Genomic DNA, 22,113 nt, shown 5'->3' with positions numbered 1-22,113 from the left:
GGAAAAAGTTCAAAACAATGCACAAAACGGTCCAATTTCCAGAAAAGGGTGTTGCACTTTCTGCCTGCAGACTCAGACAGGTCTACAGATTCCAAGTTAGCTGCAACCTTTTGCGAATTCTTGAATTCGCAGAACGGCTATTCGCAGTAGCAGACGAATTCTGATTATATATGTTCAAATAGCGAAGGTGGGAAGGGAGGCAGTGGCCAGGCCTTCTGTGTCTATAGGAGGTGTTGGTCTAACGCGCTGCTGTCCGGAACAGTTGAGCCGTCGCGAACTCTTGTATACGTCCGTGCGTGGGAGCTCTCCGTTAGCTCGTTGTCATGGTAACTGACGGATACATGCTAACGGAACAGATGCCTGTGCGTCAAAACTCATCAGTGAGGACCAACCTTTGCGGTGAATACGGCGGACCTAATACGAACCTTTCCTGCGCAGCTCACATGTCCCCAAATACAACTGCATTTACACCTGAGAAGCTTACCGGGTCGTGTGATGTCATGTGCCTCCGGAGTTGAGTCCAGGATTTGAAGACAACGCCGCAAACAATGCAATTGTTTCCAAACAACTGTAATGCATCATCTGGCTCGTTATCAGCAGCACTCGCACTGGATACCACAAGAGGTGTCCTAGATGTCTGCAAGGAATAGTTTTTGGTAACGATAACTAACGTTACGAGGCAACCATGATCATGAGCGAAGTTATTGAGGGTCACGTTGTGGAACTGCATAAAACTTAAAAAATAAAAAATAAAAGGCAAGCTTGTCACAACAGGTAACAAAATTTACTTGTAACGTTTCGAGGCCTTGCGGGCATCCTCATCAGGCCAGGACTAACAAAAGTCGGAAACCAGACTTGTATACGCCTTCGTTATACTTTTGCAGCTTCCGGTAATGGCAGATCGCATAACACCCTACAAGCGACACGCGCCAAGCGGCTAATTCGATGGCGGTGCCACGACATGGAAGCTCTGTCGCGGATACAAAATATTGCATCTACTCCCCGTAGATATTTGTCGCTTGTCGCCAGAGACCGTTGCCCGCCGCACGCCCAAATTCGCTAGACATGGGTGCGCCTAAGTGGAACGACTGATAAAGCATAAATATGGGGGGGGGGGGGGCAACGACGTAGCGTGGGTGTCAAGTCAACTTTATTACAATGAAATTTTGAGCTTGAATGTGGAAAGTAGCAGTTTGAATCGATGGTTATGGGGTGTGACCAAAATCTATTGCACATTGTGTGGAAACAGATAAAACTGCAGCGCCAACACACGCACATACAGGGTGTCTTTTTATTTTTTCTAACATTTTTTCATAAAAAAACTATAAGGGCTCTAGACATCCTACTTTCACTTCTATCATTACTGGGCCTGCGGACGTTCTTGGCTATCTGTGGCTAAACGACGAATGACTAATTACCTAAAAATCGTTCACTTTTTAATTATAAAAGCTACCAGGTCGTCCCAATGAGAATATCGGGTCCCTTCGGTCGCATGATACAGTTACCGTTTTCAGAACAAAAATCCGTTGGATACATCGCCCGCAAAAAAATCATGAAGGAACACCAGTTTTGCTTTATTTTGTTCATTGCGCATCTTCGTCTCTCCATCACCCCTAATATGAGAGGGTGTAGGAGCACACTAACGGCTCTTGTGTCCTGGAAAGAGGTTAACAAAAGACAGAAAATGCAACTCAAGGTAAGGGCAGTTCGGATAGCGCAGCCCGACCCGTTTGTTCATATAGCCTCTATATACTCCTATATAGGAGCAGGAGGCTATGGTTTGTTCTCGTTCTGTTTCCGCAAGTTCGAGCTCGTCTTCGATGCATGAGGCGGCAATGTGCTCCTTCACCATGTCATATGGGGGGTCAAGGAAAGACGCGTCTCTGAATATGCGTAATGAACTAAATAATAAAAAAGGTGTTCTTTCACTAATTTTATGCAGGCGATCTATCGAACAGATTTTTGTTCTGAAAACGGTAAGCGGATCAGGTGACCGAAGGGACCAACAACAACAACAACTATAAATGAAGAGGTGATTATGATATGGGATGTTTCCCCGTGGTAGCCGAAGGGACCAGATGCTCTCGTTGGGACGACCTTTTAGCTTTCATAATTAAAAAGGTAACGATTTTTAGGTAATTATTCATTGGACGGTTGAGCAACAGATGACCAATAACGTCCGGCGGCCCAGAGATGAGAGAAATGAAAACAGGATGTCTTTAGCCCTTATAGCTCTTTTCTAATGAAAACTGTGCATCCAAGAAGAAGAAGAAGAAGAAAGAAAAAAAGACACCCTGTATACCATAACAAAGTGACGGTAGTGTAAATTTCTCTCAGTGTTTATTTTCCTGCGGCGTTTCAATCGAAATTTCATGATATTTGAGACAGTTATGCCACATAATCAATTGAAAGCTACGAATTTCTCTCTCGCAAATGCGGTTTTGCCGCAAACTGCTGTCGCCTCTCAAATGGAACGAGTAGCCGCACCCGCGGCAGCGGTGACAGCGACAGAACCTGTTGCGTGTCGCTTTTTGTGTGTTATAAGATCCGCCCTGTAGAGGTCCATGTGTCTGTCGCAAGCCACTGTTACGAGCACGCGTTGTTATCAGCATGAGTAAACACGATTCCGTAGAATTTTCCGCACGCCCAACTCATGTTCACGTGGCAAAGTTAAGTGACCCAAGCAGCACAATGTACTGAAAGTTGAGTGCAATAGGGGTGGACGGTATGTGTCTTATCGATGTTCCTTCGTTTCACGAGTCTGTTCAAGGCCTTCCACCTACCCGTCCACCCCTATTGCACCCGACTTTCAGTACATTTTGCTGCTTGGGGAATGACTTGTTTTGAGCGCGTGTTCAACCAGCGGAGATGCAGAAAACATGAGGGGGGCTATGACGATTTTTAGAATCCTGGCACATTCCTATTGATAACAGCGCTTGCTTGTAACTAGGGGCCCTGCATGCGCGTTCTCCTCCTCCGTCGACGACAGAAGAGGAGGACGAAGCACAACAAAGACATAAGAGGTGTGTGTTTTTTGTTTGCTTGTTTTCCTGGTCTCATGAGGATACCTACACGTTATAACTTGGCTAGGGTAAGGTAGGGCAAGATGGGCGCCGTGCCCTAGAGTTTTCTGTCGACGGCAGCGACCCCTCGAGGGGAAACGGTGCGTAACGCCCTGGTACCAGCCAGTAGAGCCTAGCAGTGCTGTGCTAGTCTCGCCGTTCGAAAAGAGCGATTAATTTGAAGCTGCCTCCATAGAGAGTCAAAGGAGAAGGTATAATGGAAACCAATTCTATGTGGTAATTTGCCACGACAACCAAGTAAGTGTGAATGAGAGACAACTTGCAACTTGGTAAAGTTTTCGTCCTTCTCGCTGTATCGTCCCGCCGGTCACATATTTGAGAGAGCGCTTTCACAGCAATCCATTCAACTTCCTGCTCAATCTGTTGTTTCTAACTTAGAACTCATTCCTTGCATTTAGTATAGTTGTCAGTGATCAGTTGAGCATCACGATGCGGACTTATAGCACAGCAGCTGGCGTGAAAAAGTTGCGAAATGCACAAATGAATGACCAATGAACATGGTGGAGCTTGGCTAAAATTAATGTCTGTTATATGTCGTACAGTATTTATCTCTTTTACTCGGACCCTAATTTTGCGGAGTGTCGGGAAAGACTGACTTTTGGAAGTCTTCCTTCAATATACAGCTTGCATGCGAGCACAGGGAAATATGGGAATTATTTGTCCTCCCTGAGCTGCGTTTCGCAACCCGTCATCATTTTATGTAGGTGCATTCTGTCCCTATGATCTTATTATCATCAAACTCAAACTCAACTCCTTGCCTAATCTTGCGATCTCGGTTTACAAGTGGTTATTCGCTCCTTCCTATTCGTCCACGCACGCACACACACGAAAAAGCAATCACGCGTTTGTCGAACAGCCAATTGTCTGTTTCTTCTTAACACTTGTCGATTTTTTTTCTGTATTCCTTAGCATAATTTATGTCGTGTTTTCCTTTTGCATGATATTGCTGGCTGCTTCTGGGTTGCAATTTGCGACAATGTGTCTGATGTACACCTATACTAAGGCCGCTGTGGTAGCACTAATAAAACGTTATGATTATCATTACATATCCGGTTTCCAACAACAACAACAAAAATCACGCCTTATTTATATCCTGAAACAATCTTGATTGACTGATTGATTTTTATTACTATGACCGTACGTCCAATGCAGGCACAAAGGGCTAAAAAGGCATCCCCTGCATGCCTTGAGCGATGCAAGATTGGGAACAAGTTGACTAAGAAACTTATCCTCACAGTGCATCATCACGTTAACGGAATATGCATAAGAAAGAAACGAAAAAAAATTTTTTTTTTTTTTTTGCTATCTTCATAATGTATATTCCAATTTGTTGTTGACTGTATTATTCATATGAATTCTTCAGCGATTTCCGTACTCATAGCGCAGGTACTGGACGGAGCTAGTCTCCGATGTGGAGTCAATACTGTAGAGGTCATTTTTTCCGCGTGGAAAATATTTTCGCGCTTCCGAACAGAGCTGGTTTGAGGAGTTATTCGCGAGAACTTAAATTCGTGACACAGGTTTCCGGGGGTACTTTGCTCTTGCATATCGTGCCACCGTCAACACTCCGGCATGTTTCGGCAAGTACTAAGACATCCGTTGTTCACGTGGATGGCGGCATTCTTGGTCAGTTCCTTTCTTCTCCTCACAGACATGGGAGGAAATGCCCTGTACAATGGCCTTTACGGACCCTGCACGAGGCCATAGTACTGGCCGTGTGCAGGTCAGCCACTTGATTTTAGCAGTTCTCATTCATTATCACTCAGGGCACTGAACAGTTCGGTTGAGGTGTGGTAGTATCATACAAGCTGGTTTTGAGAATGCGAGAAAAGGCATGTTGTGGCTTCGTGGTATAGTGGTATACTGTATGTACAGTGCAACGGGTTTGTACGAGTAAGGGTTTGTAGGGTGATCGATTTTCATTTCCTTATATCTAGCCTGATGGGATAAAACTATTTTCTGCGGCTTGCTTAAACTGCCTACACTGCATGGAGCAGAAAGGGTCAAGGTAGTCACGGTACAGCGTCGAACGCCGAACGATTTTTGTCCTCATGTGGCCAGAGTTATTCGCGGGAACTTAAATTCGCGATTTTGGAGGAGTGCGCGAAAAATAATTCCAAAAAAACCACTTCTACAGTAATTGGTAGTCCCTTCCGGATAAAAATATGCACTTCACGTAGATACAGGCCACAAATACTACACGCTTGTCTGCGCTACACATTGTGCATAGACACGTAATGTTCCACGTGCAAAAAGCTGCCCCCTCGCATACATTTTACGTGTTTCGTATTGCGGAGTAGATGCCCTTTCTACAAACCGCTTCCACACAAGTAGCCTCACGGGTTAATGAAGCCAAAGTATAGTGAGGCCACTATAGCCAAAGTTCCAAAGCATACATATAAAATTCGGGAAACCACCCGCAAGCACCAAAGCTACATACGCGAAGGCGCCGATGCGGCGTCAGTATCAGACCGATCGCGCGAAATCGCCACGGGTGGCGCTGTCGATCAAGCGACCGCAGCGTCCTCCAGGTCCTCCAGCTAGTGCACGTAGTGCACCATGTAGTGCACGGTGCCCCGAAATGCGGCATTTTTTTCCTAGACCACGCCTGTTCCATGGCCTGTTCCCCTGTCCCAGAGACGTGCTGCTCCATGTGCTTGAAAATGTACTCATAGGTGGCTCTGCATGTCCGCTTTATTGTTCTTGAGAACTGTGTCCGGATTGGTGTATGCGTTGAAGAGCAAAAAAATAGATTACTTTTCCCTGGAATGTAAAGACCAGCCAAAAAAGGCGCGATTTCCAGTAGCCCTTTTTCTTGTCATCTGTGCAGCAGCGTTTCTCAGGGTTATTCTGTAAGTCCACATCCTATTTATTCGTCTTTCCCCTCCTGGCTTTTAGTCTATGTTCAATTGCATTGCGTGTAGTATATCTGTTGTGCTATACTCAGAAACAACCTACCTCGTGAGGGGCAACGCTGTGCTCCATCAGTCGATCGTTACTTTCGAAACATCCGTGACCGCCTGCAGGGTCGTGCAGCACATCAGCTGTCGCTTTCGTAGTTTCACTTGCGACGTCCGTTGTGATAGTCGAGACGCCTATGTCCTCAGTCATGGCTATCACCTGACGACAGCTATAGGAAGAACGAGGGATGGAAATGCTAATTAACTATAATCTGAGATAGTGAAGATAAGAACAGAACACGCACTCGCCACTACCTGCGGAGATGGAATATAAGTACTGGGCTAGGGCCCCGTGTTTTCGGGTTTTATGACTTTTTGTTAAATTGGAGGAATATGGATTTTGTTAAATTGCCAACCGATTATTGGCACAAGTGGGGTATCCATGTACGCGCCAAAAGAAACTTCTAAAAGTGTACTAATCCTTCAAACCAGGTGAATAATCTCTATCCTCTAAGCCAGTGTTTCCCAAAGTGTGGTCCGCGGACCCCTGGGGGTCCGCGAGAGTGTCCGTGGGGGTCCGCGACCGTCTCTCACATTTCAGTGAGGATTTTCGTCCCCACAAACACGCGCTCGTACATGCTGCCCGATTTCCAAACATCCAGAACTTCCAAAATTGCTACAAGCATGCTTCAACGGCTAGCTTCTAATTTCTGATAGAAAAGTCCTGCAATGCACGTTTGTCCGAGTCATACACATACAAACAAGAAGAAGAAACCAGTCCGGAATCGTTTCTGAAGCTGTATTGAAAGCACGCAGCAGCTGACGAGGTTGCTGGTTATGCACTGGCTAGCATGGGAAATACAGTGCGTCATATCGTTTTGCTTCGAGTTCGAACTGACTGAGAGTGTTCCTGTGTTAAGCGCATTTTATATTTGGCAGCCTGCGGACCTCTTGCAGCGATGGTGGCCCTACAGATGATACCTCTGTTTGGTATTATCAATCTTGAGAGATTCCATTTATTTCGTTCCTTGTTATACCCTGTCGCACATATTAAACGCAGTCTGCAATGCAGTGTACACAGCACGTATCCCGGTATATTTGTGTGTGTGTGGGGGGGGGGGAGGGGCGTGAATTGGTTCTCATCGCTTCCGGGGGTCCGTCACCGCCAAAAGTTTGGGAAACGCTGCTCTAAGCGAGGCCTCAGCCCCAACAGTACATGCACTCAGCTGTGAAATGTGGAAACATGCGCATTTGATTTTTTTACTAAGTATTTAAGCAAGTTAACTGCAAACGTGTGTCCTATTTTAGTGTCCTACTTCGTCCTACAGACGTCCTACTTCGTGGTCGTCGCAGCAGGTCGTATTTTGTGTCAAGGCTCCATCGAAGCTAATATAGCCCCTCTTCTATCAACCATTTCATCAATAACCGAAAACGTTTTATCCGCAAATAACATTATTACCTTACTTATCAATATTAGCGATATCGCACGCACCTTGATTTGGAAATGTGAAGGTACTTTGCAATGAAAATATAATTGGAGTAAATTTAGATGTAAAGCATGGGAAAACTGATGTTATGAGGCTGGAACAACATAGAAAGGACAAATGCATATTTATCGTTAGATGTAAAGGGTGGGACACATTGGGACGCCTGCACGACAAAATGCGCTGCTTAGCAACGGCGCCCGGAAAAACTGTTCTCTGAAGAAATTGTACATATACCAGCCTGGCATGTCGACTCGAGAGACATGAAAAAAATAAAAATAAATAAAAGCTGGTAGCCTACGAGGCTCCCAGAATAGTGGCTGAAACTAGAAACTAGAAGCTAGAAACTAATAGAATAGTGGCTGAAACTTTCTGGCATCTCATTGGGGACAAATTCACGTGCCACCGCTGGGCACGTCACCCGCAGCCTTTGAGCCACACGTCACAGACGTCACACTGTGTGCTGAATGATGTAGCATCGTGTGTTTCTACAACTTCCTCTCGTAACCGTATGCATACCGCAACAGTTGGAACCCCGGCGCAGCAATATGTTTCCGAAGTCACCTGGCAAAAACGTCACTGCGCACGCCTAATTGAACACCGGAATTCGGCACATGTTACCGAGATACGGGTGCACACTTTAACAACAACTTTATGGGAGTTTCTTCGCTAGGGGCGCGGCACTCAACCCCCATCGCCGGTGGTGAAGCGGGGGATTAAATAATGAGCCCCTTCACAATTAAAGGTTCAAAGTGCAATCGTGTTCAAAAAGGCTGCACACTTGGGACTGCTGGTGCTATCTGTTTACCGGTGAGTCAACGAAACCGAATTGTCCAAATCAGAACTTCTACACTTCACAGGCATTGAACACGTGGCGAATTTGTTAAGAACTAATTAATATAGCACTCACCCATCAGAGTCCTGCCGTCACACATGGAGCACGGTGCGACAACTGACAGCAGGAACTGCAACTCTCCGGAAACCGGTTCCATCTCACGTGTTTCCTCCCTACTTTTCCACTTTTCCCCATCTTGCTCGTTCTGTCCCGCGGTCATTCTCCGGCCTTGAAAGCATGAGGCGATGAGACGTCGCCACAACTGAAATAGGCATAGATATGAGATACCAACGACGGACAAGTGAGGCGATAAATTTCGTACCAGTGTGGCTGCATGCTGTGAACTTTTAAAAGAAACAATGACGGTTCAATTTAGCTACGATTAAGCTACACGTTGGTCCGGTTTCGCCAAAGCCGATTAACATTTGAACCGAGATCAACGGTCCTTCTACTTGAATTTAGCGCTAAACTCTGCTTCGCTCAGGGGAGGAGTTGTCACTGAAACATTCATCACGTCGCCAACTAACGCCTGTAAAAAAGAATTGAGTGTTCACCTCAAGGTTTAGCAGCCCTTGATCAACGCCAGTTTGGCTTAGCCAAAATTCTCGGGCCTGGTCGGACCCCTCGCATCAAATGCAAGGCATACGAGTTGTTGCTGAGCTCACCAGCACTGGACTAGTGGACGAACTCTAATAGGACACTTTTCCATTATCATCTCTTTCTCATTCCTTCCACAAGAGCTATGGAGCAGTGTACCGCCATAACGACGGTTAATGACTCACCACATTATCATCGCATTTATATGCGTGTGTGTGTTCTAATGCGGAATCTCAATACCTAATTTCCTTGCTTCGTGAAGACCCATACACGATTACTACTTTTTCTTTACTAAGCGGTTCTTCGAATCCCCTTTGCTTCATCGATTAGAGTTACAAAACCAGCCAGTCGAGAAAAAAGAAAAGAAAAGACCAAAAGACGTAACCCGGTGGCACCCGGTGACATGGGGACAGTTTCTACGCCGGAGGCGAATGACCCGCCGTGGGATTCCGGTCACCCAAGAACAGCAGAAACCCACATTTTTTGTGACGTTTACGCCATCGGCGGAAACAACATGGGGGATGCATTGACATAACATGCATACACACATGTGTGTACGAGTGAGCAAAAATGTAAGAGTGAAAGGAGGATGAGTGAGAGAGAGTGACTGGTTTGTCCCTCCAGATGACGCACCCTGGAAGTAGCTGTGAAGGCATGTTAGCTTAGCTCAATTGGTAGAGCCCTGGACCGGCAATCCAGAAGATGTGGGTTCGAGTCCTACAGCTAGCTAACCTTTTCAGTGACTTTCAGCTTTCATCGCCAACTCTGCCTTGAAGGACCTTTTTCAAGGTTGAACGGCGTCCCTACATGGGGGAGAAGATAATGGGGAAGAGTATAGGGATGGAACCGGTTTTCAAAGAATCCGACCTACTGTCACTCGTCTCGTCTGTGGTGTATAGTATCAGTCGTGCTGTGCTCCACGCCTGCTTTATGTGCGCCAACGGAACTTAGACGGGTGAGTGCTATGCTAACATACACAAGCAGCACAATGCAGTAACAGCGTGAGTCCAACAGGGGGTGGCCTGGTAGATGAAGATTTTTGGCATTCATGGGAAGCTCTGCGGAATGAAGCCTAACCCTATGGACTTGAACTTCCAGTACATTGTGCTGCTTGGTTAAATTTTAAGGAATTTCACGTGCTCGGATCCTGCGGTGTCATATGGGTTTGCGTCCGTAATGAAATACCTTCGGCGGGAGCGAAGTGCGTCTAGCCAACACAAGCCCGAGACAAAGGCGGATGGCTTGAGCGACGTGACGTAACAATTAAGTGTCCGCCAATCATAACTTTCCTTTCATCTGCCGTAGCCATGGCGACTAGCCGCCATAAGATGCATGGTCATCCACTGGTGGCCATATACAGTGTTTGTCACGTACGGACCTGACCCGGATTTTGTTAAATTCGCGATTTGCTTTCCCTTCAGAAAAGCCGCTGGATATATCTGTTCCCGGTGAGTCAAAGGTTATGGTGTGTCAGTAATTAGTACAGCCGTTCATTGACCTTTCATAACAATAATCATTGAAATAGTTCATTAAAACATCCCTGTGGGCTTGTTGGTGACAGACTTTCATGAAGTAAAAGCGCTAGTTGCGCATGAAGTTGTGTGTGCCTTGTGTTTGTCTTGTTTTTGGCGCTTTTACGTCATGAAAATCATTGAAATAGATTGATGGCTTAATTGCAGAGGTGAGCACCCGCAAGAATCGAACCCACAGCGCTTTTTTGGGCTCTAGTAACAACAACAAATAAATTAATGATGATGAATGTGGAAATTCGCCACACGAGGTGCGGCCCACTGCTCCAAAGGCACAATGGACAGGATGAGATGTGTCGTGATGTCGACGCTAAATAGGGGTAAAAATGATGCGGGAATGCACTATTTTCGAGCACTTGACTAATTGAAGACTGATACACGGAAGTCTCGTTCAGTTCAAATACATACATATGCCGAGAATATGTTATGTATGTAACATTATATATATATATATATATAATGAGGGAAAAAAGCCATTAAAGAAACAAGTAAATGACACTAGACGTGTTTGAAATTCAAAATTACAGATTAAGATGGCTTCTATGGCTGCACGCCCAAGTCCCCGTTCCGCTTGTTGTGTGCCTTGCCGACTAGCAGGCCGCCATTTTGGCCGGCTTCCCGCAGAGGAACACTCCGCAGTTCACCCAGTCCTCCCAATCGGAAGAAGTTTTACACTTGCCCACACTCTAAGAAAAAAACGAGTAAAATAGGGTCGAGTAATTGCAGCTTCTAGTCCCCTAGATTGCAATTACTCCCCATTTTAGTCCCCTAACCCCTACATTTACTCCCCAGGACTGCAAATTGTCACTGAACTTCGAAAATGGTCTTCGGAATGCAACAGCCTACGTAAATATGGTGCTTTTGGTCAATTTGATGGCATAAGTCTGTATAACTCAGCCACCTTAGCAACTTTCCGCCCACACAGAGTAAGAAATCAGTTGGCGCTTCTTTCTTCCCTATATATGTCGCAAGATTTTATATCACTCGATATATCACGATCGAAGGTTTGATTTAAAGTATTTTCATGCATGCACACGAATTATGTACCTGAGACCCTTAGAACAGAGCGTGAACTGAAGTCTCCACTCTGTGACATTCAATTACTCCCGTGCATTTACTCCGGAAATGGACCATTTTTTGTGGCTATGCATTTAGTCCCGAAAAGGAGTAAAATTACTCCTTTTATTTTTAGCGTGCAGAGCAATGGTGACACGCCTGTTCGCTCCCGTTCAACTCGTTGTGGCCCTTACGGACTATAGCGGGTGAGAGAGGTGATCCCTCTGGGATCCACTTTTTGGATCTCATCTCTCCCAAGGGAACATTCCACGCCTGACCCAGTTCTGTCAAATGGAATAATTTTCCCACTTTCTCAGAGAAAAATATTTACCCCGCTGCGCAAATCAAAATTGTCAAGGTGCTGACACAGGTCGCCGCTGCGCATGATAGAGGAGGATATATCACGTGACGCAGTGTCTGTCCAGTCACTAACACAGCAATTCAGGGAGGATATTCGTAGACCAGCATGGTGTATACTCGCCGTGCGGTCCACGAAACAAGACTCGTGACCCCCAGACTGGCCTGTTATACCCCCTATTCGGGAGAGGGAAATAAGAGGTTCCTCCACGGCCAGTAGGGAGGAGAGGGAAACTGAGGAGCTGCGCAGAATGCTGACCTACTGACTACTTGAAATATAAGTGTGTCTCCTGTTCGTAGAGAATGGCGATATACTGGATAGTTCTGGTTATGCCTAGCGAGCGTTTCAATGGTTTGTTCTTCCCATTGTCAGGTGATTACCACCACTGAGAACATGGACATCTCGACTGATACAGCTTCGGGCGTCGCAAGTGAAGTTACAAACGCGACGCTTCAAGTCTTGCAGGATGTTGGAGACAGTTACAGATGTCCCCCCTGTCCACCATTGCTTCCTCCTGTTCTCTCTCCATCTGTCAACCAGTACGCCGCTCATAGCCATAGTTGTTTCGCGGCGCTAACACGAAATCAAATGCCTCAATTACAGATGCCTCTCCTGCAATTTAGGCTTCGACAGCATCGATCAACTCTTGGTGCACAACGTTGCCTGTCACGAGGTTGGTTGCTTCCCATTATAGAGTTTATTCACTGACGCCATCCCTGCAAGAGGGCACAGACTTCGAAAAAGTGAAATCGGCGCCATGATGAAGGTCCATCGAAGTTTGGTTCCGGTTATCTTCCGCTGCCATACGCTATTTAGAGGTTTCTCAACGTTGAACACAGGGAAATTCCTTGAATTACCAAATGTACGGTGAATGCGATGCGCGTGAAGTCCTGGAGAGTCAAAACCGCAGGGGCCTACATTATGGCGGCAAATCTGCTAACGAAAGTGGCGCTCCCCTGAGGATGACGTCATGTGGATAAACCCTATGTAGCTGTACAACCAACGATTGTGAAAATAATCATTGCACAGACACGCCAGTCACTTCATGCGGTGCCTGTTGCACCTGACACTGATGATGAGGCGGACGGTGGATTGCCTAGTTTGGGACATAAATGCATCGTCTGTGGTGACGTCATCGAACCCTGGGCTGCACTCCGTAGGCACATGACGTCACACGATCCGGTAAGCTTTCTGAAAATGTCGATACAGTTCTAGTTGTTGCATCATGTCGCCAGTAAAATATTAGTGGCATGTGACTTCGCGATGTCTGAAGGTCTCCACCATCGCCACCCAGTGTTGCCACCTTTACTCTGATTTTCGTGGCGAAATTCGTAATGTCGTAAAAGTCTGCAGGGTTGAAGTAGACCCGTAAATACATGGATACCGATATTTACTGTGACTGGTAAACTTAATTAGTTATCTATCTTAGTAACAGTCAAGCTAACGTCTCGGGGACAAAGAGCGCTTTTTGTGCAGCATACAATGTCATACAGAATGGTGCCCCCAGCAGTTAAACAGCTCTGCGTTATTATACTTTTATTGGCGGGCACCAGAAACATGTGGTGAACAACAACCACTACATATTGACGGTAAGATGAGATGTCCCTTACCCTTGTCCCAATTGGCAATGAAAGATGAGGTGTGTCATCGCAACAATTGCGGTAGCACACCTCGGTGCATGTGGGATAATATATGAGGTGAGACATGCACGTGACTGTTGGGGCAAGGCGAAATTCAGAAATATCGTGAGCTATTACGTGCGCACGTGGCTTGGGAGGCAAAGGCTATCGTTGAGGCTCCAACAGTGGCTGTGCAAAGGCCTTAGGGTGGTGGATGGGATCATCAGGTTCCACTTCAGTGAGGAAATTTAAAAAGCGGGCTAAATGGTTAGAGAAATTTCGACAAGGTGAGTACACAATCTTCCGTGGCTCATCTCATAGAGTCAGCGATACAACAAAAAAAGAAAAAAAGATGAGGCCTTCACCCGACACACGCAAATGAGATATCACACACCCGGTTGCCTCGGTAACTGATTGGGATAGTAGTTCATCCAGTCGGCCACAGGAAATGTAGCGCTGTGAAGATTACATCTCCGCATTGCCAAAACCTCTGAGGTCAGATAATGTGGTGAAATCTGTGCACTGCAAGTAAGACTTGCGGAACCTCATAACAAAATTAAGAGAATAAAGTGGAACTATGAAATCTGTGCTTTGATTTCTTGACTACCACAGTGTTGAAAAAAAAATATTTACTTGAGCATTGAGGAGCGATTATTAACTATTCACTGGCAGCTTTGAAACGAAAGAGTAATGGAAAAAACTATAAAACCCCAGTGCTGTGGAAGCACAAATAACAAGACTACACGAGCACTAAGGCAGTAAGGGAGGCACATGCATTCAGTGCCTGTGTTGTCTTGTCTTTTGTAAGTCCCCGGGCACTGGGAGCTTCCATCGTTTTAGAGTGTTACACAAAACAGCTCAGTTTCAGCTCCCTTTTCAAGGTATTCGTCCTTCCACTCTGCTATATTTGCAGACACCACCTGATGCAGCCTTCTTTAACGACTGGCGCATGGCAGACGGAACCTTTAGATGTCCCATTTGTGGTCAAACTGTGAGCAGGCTTCGCCGCCATTACGCCCGCCACACGAATGTTCGCACGTTCTGCTGTCCACAGTGTCCGCGTACCTACAAGACAAGCTTACACTTCCTTGTCCACTTCAGGAGGATTCACACTACGCTAGTTCGCACTTATAAATGTGACCAGTGCGATTTTACGACTACTTATGGCCACATTTTACGTAGTCACACGTTGAGACATGCTGGCATAACTCAGGGAGAACGGTGCGAAGTTTGCTTCAAGCTCATCAAAAAGGGCGGTCTTCTATACCACCTCTACCAGCATACGGGTGAAAGGTCATATAAGTGCCAATACTGTCACTCCGGCTTCATCCTTCCTTCACTCCTAAGACGCCATGTCGGACGCATGCATGGGAGAGTGGAACGCCCTTCTGACCATGAGGGACGCAAGAGACATCCAGCACAGGTGAGACCTGCGATGAACAACAGAAGTTTTAAACCTAATACGAATTCTAAGTTTTGTCCGTATAGGTTTGGAACCTTGGGTAAGATCCAGATTTGCAACGCTTGTGCGCATGCTCTCTGACCCTGACGGCGTGGAGGAGGGTTCCCTACATATTCCATAGATGGCGCCGAGCGTGTTGCGCTGGACTGCTTCTAGGATAGGACGACGCGAGTAAAAGATGCATTACGGCAGAAATCGCTGTTCCGACTGCCATTGAAATGTGATAGAATTTATGAGTTCGCTGTATTTACCGCCGCTGAACAGTAGAGGGCTGTGGAGAGTAGCTGACGCACTTGGCAACCACTGGTTTGCTCGTGCTCGCTGGCTCTTACAAACAGCTGACGAAGACACAATCTATATCGAAGGTGGGCGGGGATCACGTGGTAGATTGCACTCCTCGGAAGCAAACTACTAGCTGTTATATGCGCTCAGAGGCGGATCATGCAGGAGTCTAGGAGAGACTGACTCCTCCTTTGAAGCCATGAAATTCCTAGAAGGAATAGGCGCGTTCAGAAAATCCCAGAGTGCTTAGCGTCGCATTGAACTGTAGGAGTTTACTAATATGAAAGAAACGAACGGCCTCCAAACTATTCAGGTTTCTTCCATGCCGGTCCATTGTCCACTACGATGTGACAGTCAGCGAAAGCGAAATGTGAAGGATTGATCTTCGTTCCCTCGCTCAGTAAGCGCCCAGGATGCAAAGCGTGCCCAAAGAGCACTGGGATTTCCTGAACTCGTCTATTGCTCCCCGGTTGGGAAGCACTGTCTTAGGGAGCAAATGAGGTCAGCCAAATTCGCTGGCTGTTCTGTCTCGGTGCCTCATATAGGCTCATAAGATATGTACGGTGGCGACATATGCGCTAACAAGTACGCAATGACTTGGATGAACATTAGTTGAGTGCCAAACCCGTGACTTGAAATTTGCTCTTTTGCGCAACCCTACATTAACACCCGAAAAACAGCACCGCACGCCGTGAGATGCAACCCGTAAGAGCAAGGCCGGTGTGAACGGCCTTGCGCCATGTAGGTTTCTCAGAGTACTAGTATACATGGTGTTCGGTGAGAAAGTCGTTAAATTTCTAAAAAAAAACAAAAAAAACACGCGTGATAAAAATTTCAGACCTCTTGTATGGCACCCCTGAAGGTTTTTGCCACCGAAACAAGCGTTTTGCATGAGTGTACCCCATTAACTGTCGTCTGCTACGAAGCAGGGCTGTAGCTGCGTAGTTTTGAGTTTTCGTAGAGCGTGGAGTTTTGGTCGTACGCGCAGTCCCACATTCTTCTGGTTCTTGTGACGGTAATGGCGTGTAACGCGAGTCTAGCGGCCTTTATGGAGCTAGTTGACTCGGACTCAGAAGACGATAGTGTTATGAATCGCGCTTGGTTTGTGCTACAATCGAAGTTCTCGAGAGGCATGAACGCTGTCGAATTCCTCTGTATTATGAAACTGTCGTGCCGAGGTACATGGAATTCGAGTACAAACGTTTGTTCCGACTGTCTTCACGCCGTGTCCAGCAACTTGCCGACATGTACGAGGCCTCTGAGTTCTACCCGTCGAGCAGGGGACAGATTTCGAAGACCGAGGTCGCAGCCATTTCACGATGTCGTCTGCTTGCACACTTCTTCACCCACGTACGGGAAGGTGCAGAGATTTTTGAGTTCAACGTGAAGCTGGGGCAGAGGGAACTACGAAAAGAACGCGGGCGGGGCAAGAGTGCGCCGAGGAGGGGACGAAAAGTATGAAAAGGTGCTGCACCCTCCGAACCGGTTTGCTGGGTGCAAGGAGGTGCAAGCGAAAAGAACGCACCTACTGGGCTGCTTGGGCGGATATTCTGTGCTGTTCTGTGTCTGTATTGTCCTTTCCTCCTCCCCATACTTTAGGCGGGGCAACTTGAACGAGCGCGCTTTGATGAGCGACGTTTTTTCTGACGATTATTGCGTGTTTTCGTGTGTTAAACTTTTGTGGAAACATTTTGAAAGATCCTGTGTTTGTGACTGAAATGGTGTGTTGTGAAAACCTCCCCACTTCATCATCAGAATATATATCTTTTGTTGATGTGTTGCGGCCATGGGCTTTCAAATTAACGGGAAAAAAAAGTTGCCATTCGTTGGCAAATTCTTGAGATCAATTAAGCTAATTCAACTAATTAATGAGGCATACTCACAGAAATCACACGTTTGTATGGCAAAAACATTCACAAATGTCTTGCACAATGTTTCCCGTTTTAATCTCACGTAGATTTTTAAATAAAAATTTAATGACACTTTCTCACCCCCGGAGACCCTGTAGAATATTTCGCTGCAGACGATATACAGTGGAAACGGTGCGTCGTTACTTTACAGGCTCCCGTAGAGGCACTCTCAGACGACGGCCTACCGGGCTTGGACAACCAATGTGTCGTCTGTGGCAAGACATTCTCCCTGTGGCATCTACTGCGAACACACATGCAGACGCATGATTCTGTACGTATTATCTCGTGTACATTTTTTATACACTACGAATGTGCAGCATGCCGTGGACGACGATGGCCACGCGCCTAGGAGCGCTGGCTTCAGTTCCACCGGAGCGGCCATGGAGATAGGCCACTGTCATTGGCTCTCCGTGGACCCATGTAGAGGAACTCAATCTCGTCTACAAATGAGATGGACAAAATTCTATCGACAACAATCTCTCAGTGAACCGAATAATTCACTTGTCGTTTACAGGTTGCCATTCTGCCCCTTTATCTGTCCAGTTATCTGTGCAGGCTCCGTCGGATCCAAGATTATTGGACACCTGCCGCTTGGCGGATGGAACTATTCAGTGTCTTATCTGCGGTAAACACCAAGACAACATGAGCAGTCTTCGCTGTCACTACAGGCGTCACACCGACGTTCATCCTTTCAACTGCCCAAGGTGTCCACGTACATACAAGACGGCTTACCGCTTTATCGCCCACTTCAAAAGAGCTCACACATCACTAGCCCGGATTTATCGATGTGATCTGTGCGATTTCACGACCTTCCACTCATACATACTACGCAGACATAATCTGAAACATGATGGTATCGTTGAAAGAGAACGTTGCGAGGTATGCTTCAAGATGATCGGGAAGACGAAATTGCGGTACCATTACCTTATTCACACAGACGAGAAACCGCACGTTTGCAACGTGTGCGGCAAAGGATTTCGTGTTGGAACACTTCTGAGACGACATATTGCTTACGTACACTTGGGCAAGAAACACAAGTACGAACGCAGAGACTGTCATGTGTGTGGTGTGAAGGTACATGCCCAATCTTTAGAGTCACACATGCGGCGTCACACCGACGAACCTACCAACGTCTGCTGCATCTGTGGGAGGCACTTCTACAGCCTCAAGAGATATATCCTTCATATGGAGAGAATGCACGTACGCATCAAAGATCGGAAATGCCCGGTCTGCCAGAAGGCATTCTACGATGCCTGGGAGGTGTCTCAACACATGCCGGTGCACGTGGACGAGAAGCGGTTCAAGTGCGAAGTGTGCGGGAAAGGGTTCAAGTGGAAGCACAAGATCGGGGACCACATGAAGACACACAGTGAGGAGCGCCCCTTTAAATGCGAGCTCTGCGGGGAAGCGTTTAAGTGGAAGCATAATCTGGCCAACCACGTGCGAGCAAAACACAAATGAATCCTATGTTCGATCCTGACCGCGTTCCCTTCACTGGGCAACACTAATATAGTCTGAAGAACGGGTGGGGATTTACGTTATATAGGGGGGCGTGTGCTGGTAATGCATCAACGAAGGGACGGACGGGGACAAGGCCAGACGGTAAGCCACAAGACAAGAAAGAGAAAAGCGCTAAACTTGTAATGACAGAAAGGCCTGGTGGTTCGAGAGAGGTGTCAGTGTTTGTTCCGTTTGTCCCTGTACATAAAACCTGTCCGGAGGTTGTCGGCATTCTCGGTCCTTCTGTCATTAAATGCTCGGCCGAGTTAGAAGACGTGTCATTTTCTTCCTTGTATGTACCAGCCCTCCCATGCCCGTTTACAGACTGACAAGGTGGTGGCGACAGCATCCACGCAGCAGAGAAGCAATGTGGTCAATCTGTAGATTTGCAATGCGTGACGAAAGGTTAGGTTTTAAATCCAATGACATTTCTATGAACCCTATAGAGACTTTAAGTGAGGCGGGGCATGCAACCAGATGATGATAACGTAACCATATAACGCGGTAGTATGCTCCAACACAACGCACTTGATGTCCTCGGTATCTATCTATCGATTGGTTGACTTGATTGGAACGAACTCCCCACAAACCTCGCATTCATTGACGAAATATTGAACCTTCAGCAAGCAAATTCTCCCTCCCATACCATTATCACCGCGCACATCAACGTATGTAATTTTTGGTGTTCGTGTAGTATTGTTTATTGTAACACTGTGTAAGCCGCTCTAACATACTTTAGCATTTTGTAAAACTTCGTTTTATTGTATTCTCACCCCCATGGTAATGTCCATTAGGACCCCTGGGGTACTATGGATTAAATAATAATTAGATAAATACATTACCTAAGTAACAATTATGTAAGTGCACCCTGTTTGGTGATTTTTTAATTGGTTGATTGATGAGTAGAAGGGTGCGGTTTCATGCGGGACCGCGTACGTTACGTTATATGTTGAAAGGCGATAGCATTTATGATTCCATTGCGGAGATGAAAAGAACGAGGTGAGGGTATAGCCCCCTGGATGAGCTCATAAATGCTATGACATTTCCATGACAGATTTCTTCGTTTGCTTGTTTTGGTTCTTCTGCTCTGCATGACCTTTCAATAAACGCTTGTTGTCTGGAGCTACGAAAATTCAGGTAAACATCATCAAAGGAGGGGCCCTCCTGGAGGACACCGAAATTTCCTTTTCGATTGATCTACTGCAGTGATACTTACGTGGCGACCGTATATAGGAAGTGGTGACGTAGAGGGGCCAGTACTGCTCTTAAGGTTTACCTATCTATACGTATGCGTGTTTGCATTAGTACTATACCAGAAAGAAACAAAAGAAAGGAACTAGGATTTTTCAACCTGAGACGGACTTAAATTAGTGTGACCTCTGCGCAATTTGTAAGTTAATTTTGCTGCAGGTCAGATCCATCAAGGACGATTTCTTGTTTTTGCACAGTAGGATGCAGACACCGCGCAGTCGACAGGACACTGGTCAGATTTATCGCTTTCCACGCTGCACTCGAAGAAAAAAGGGCGTCAAAAAAGGTGGTAACTATGGTAACTAGATCAACATAGCGTCTGATAAAGGGTGCAAAAGGGTAGTAAAAAAATTATCATATATCCAAATCAGAAGCTGTAACCTAATAATTCGTACGTAGAAGGTAGAACTTTGCAAGCTTTTAGGCACAACATATGCAACAACTACCTACTAACCTACCTAACCTCCTAAAGGGTGTAACTGTTCCGCCCTTGCTTCTGAGAGTGTGGCACTAGGAGGGGAGTCTGCAGACAGGACGAGATCACGGTGGCTGCATGACATGACACCCTATACTCAATGCTCCACGCAGTGTCTCTCGCAGCGTCTCTCTCACTGTCGCTTCCTCATCGTCATTCGCGACACTGTGCATCTCTTCTTCACCGTATGCGACTGAATGTTGCATTTACCGCAGTTATGAGGCAGAGTCTTGGCCGTGCGCCATCGGACCTTTGTGCATCATGCAATGCGCGCGCTGACCTGCACCACCTACTTATGGACTGCCCTGACTACCCGCGGGAGGTGCGAGATCTTGCAGCACGGACTGCATGCAATCGACAACCGCCCCCTTACCATAGGCAAGGTGCTGGGCCCATCGCCCAGTACCATTCATATGCACCAGGGTCTCTGTCACCATTGGGATCTCCTATCATCAACAGGCCTCTCCACCCTGCTTTGACTACCTGAATCCTCATCTCCATCATCATCTCTCACTACCTACAAATGGCACACTGGGCCAGCGCCGTGCCTGCTGGCCGGCATCAGCCCCATCTCATTATCGAATCTTTATGTGTGTGTGTTAATCGGGGTTGGAGGTAATGGGCCTAAGAGCATCTTTGTTGAATAAACATGGTCAGAATGCAAAAAAAGAGTAATGACGCGGGCACGAACAGCTTTCGACATGCTCGTACCCTGTCCATGTTTGGTGTCTCGTCCATTTTTTTTATTTTTTCACCATGTATTCCACTTTTATCCGTGTTCACCACGCACGGGTCAAAATTCACTATGAATTTTGATCAGTGTTTGAATCCGTCCTCATGACTGGTCTCGCACTGTCCTACTCGAAGGTGTAACTGCTTGAGAGCCCGAAGGCCTTACGGTGCCCCGATAACAGTTCAGCAGGTTGTTGTCACCTGTCAAACTCACACTGTTGGAAATCTTGGCAGCTCTGGGCCTTATGTTTTTTTTCCCTTCTTATTTACAAAGAAAGGTCAATTGAAACGCACTGTAGTTATAAAGGGTGTCCCAGCTAAATGCGAACATATTTTTTTTAAATATATCTATCACTTTTTCCGAGATGAACTCAATTGCATTGTAGCATATGATGAAGGGCAAACCTTAGGAGGGCATTAGCAGACTCCTAACGCAACGTCTTAATTAACTTTCAATAATTAACTTTTTAATTATAAAAACTACGAAGTTGTCCCAATGAGAACATCTGGTCCCTTTGGTCACCTGATGCCGGAGCCGTTTTCAGAACAAAAATTCGTTCGATAGATCATCCGCAAAAAATTCGTGAAAGAACACCTTTTTTTTCTTTATTTTGTTCATTGCGCATCTTCGAAGACGCGCCTTTCCTTCATCCTCAATGTGAGAGGGTGAAAGGGCACAGTGCCGCCTCATGCGTCGAAAATGACCTTTAACTTGCGGAAACAAAACAAGAACAAAAGTATCGGGCGACTCTATCGGAACTGCCCTTATCTGGGGTTGCATATTCTGTTTTCTTTTCATCTTTTTCCAGGACGCAAGAGGCGATAGTGTGCTCTTCCACCCTCTCACATTCGAGGTGAAGGAAATAAGCGTCTCCGAAGATGCGCAATGAACAAAAAAAAAAAAGGTGTTCCTTCACAATTTTTTTGCGGACGATCTATCGAACGGAGTTATGTTCTAAAAACAGCTCCGGTATCAGGTGATTAAAGGGAACAGATGTTCTCCCTGGGACAACTTCGTAGCTTTAATAATGAAAAAGTTA

At 46.3% G+C, this 22,113-nt stretch overlaps 2 protein-coding genes and 1 non-coding gene across 3 annotated transcripts in view; 2 read left to right on the top strand and 1 right to left on the bottom strand.

Annotated features, from left to right (window-relative positions):
- Positions 1-8,522, bottom strand: part of LOC135388030 (zinc finger protein 14-like) — a 28,958-nt gene extending 20,436 nt beyond the window's left edge. The window contains exons 1-3 of the mRNA XM_064617309.1: positions 8,378-8,522; positions 6,042-6,213; positions 485-637 (exon numbers count right to left, since the gene is read on the bottom strand). Of these exons, the coding sequence (XP_064473379.1) occupies positions 485-637; positions 6,042-6,194 (306 nt within the window). The 5' untranslated portion in view covers positions 6,195-6,213; positions 8,378-8,522. The remainder of the gene's footprint in view (positions 1-484; positions 638-6,041; positions 6,214-8,377) is intronic.
- Positions 8,523-9,555: 1,033 nt separating this feature from the next.
- Positions 9,556-9,628, top strand: Trnaa-ggc (transfer RNA alanine (anticodon GGC)). Its single transcript has one exon. It is a non-coding gene; the product is annotated as a tRNA-Ala (tRNA).
- Positions 9,629-9,803: 175 nt separating this feature from the next.
- On the top strand, positions 9,804-19,737 carry LOC135388031 (zinc finger protein ZFP2-like). Its single transcript, XM_064617310.1, has 7 exons — positions 9,804-9,854; positions 12,215-12,381; positions 12,446-12,515; positions 12,872-13,024; positions 14,375-14,884; positions 17,267-17,386; positions 17,671-19,737. Exons 2-7 carry the CDS (start codon positions 12,236-12,238, stop codon positions 18,574-18,576), a joined length of 1,905 nt encoding a protein of 634 aa, XP_064473380.1. The 5' UTR covers positions 9,804-9,854; positions 12,215-12,235; the 3' UTR covers positions 18,577-19,737.
- The last annotated feature ends 2,376 nt before the right edge of the window (positions 19,738-22,113 follow it).

This window comes from Ornithodoros turicata, chromosome 3 (genome assembly GCF_037126465.1).
Source record: "Ornithodoros turicata isolate Travis chromosome 3, ASM3712646v1, whole genome shotgun sequence".
Taxonomy (NCBI): Eukaryota; Metazoa; Arthropoda; class Arachnida; order Ixodida; family Argasidae; genus Ornithodoros; species Ornithodoros turicata.
This window is presented reverse-complemented; position numbering and strand designations above follow the sequence as displayed.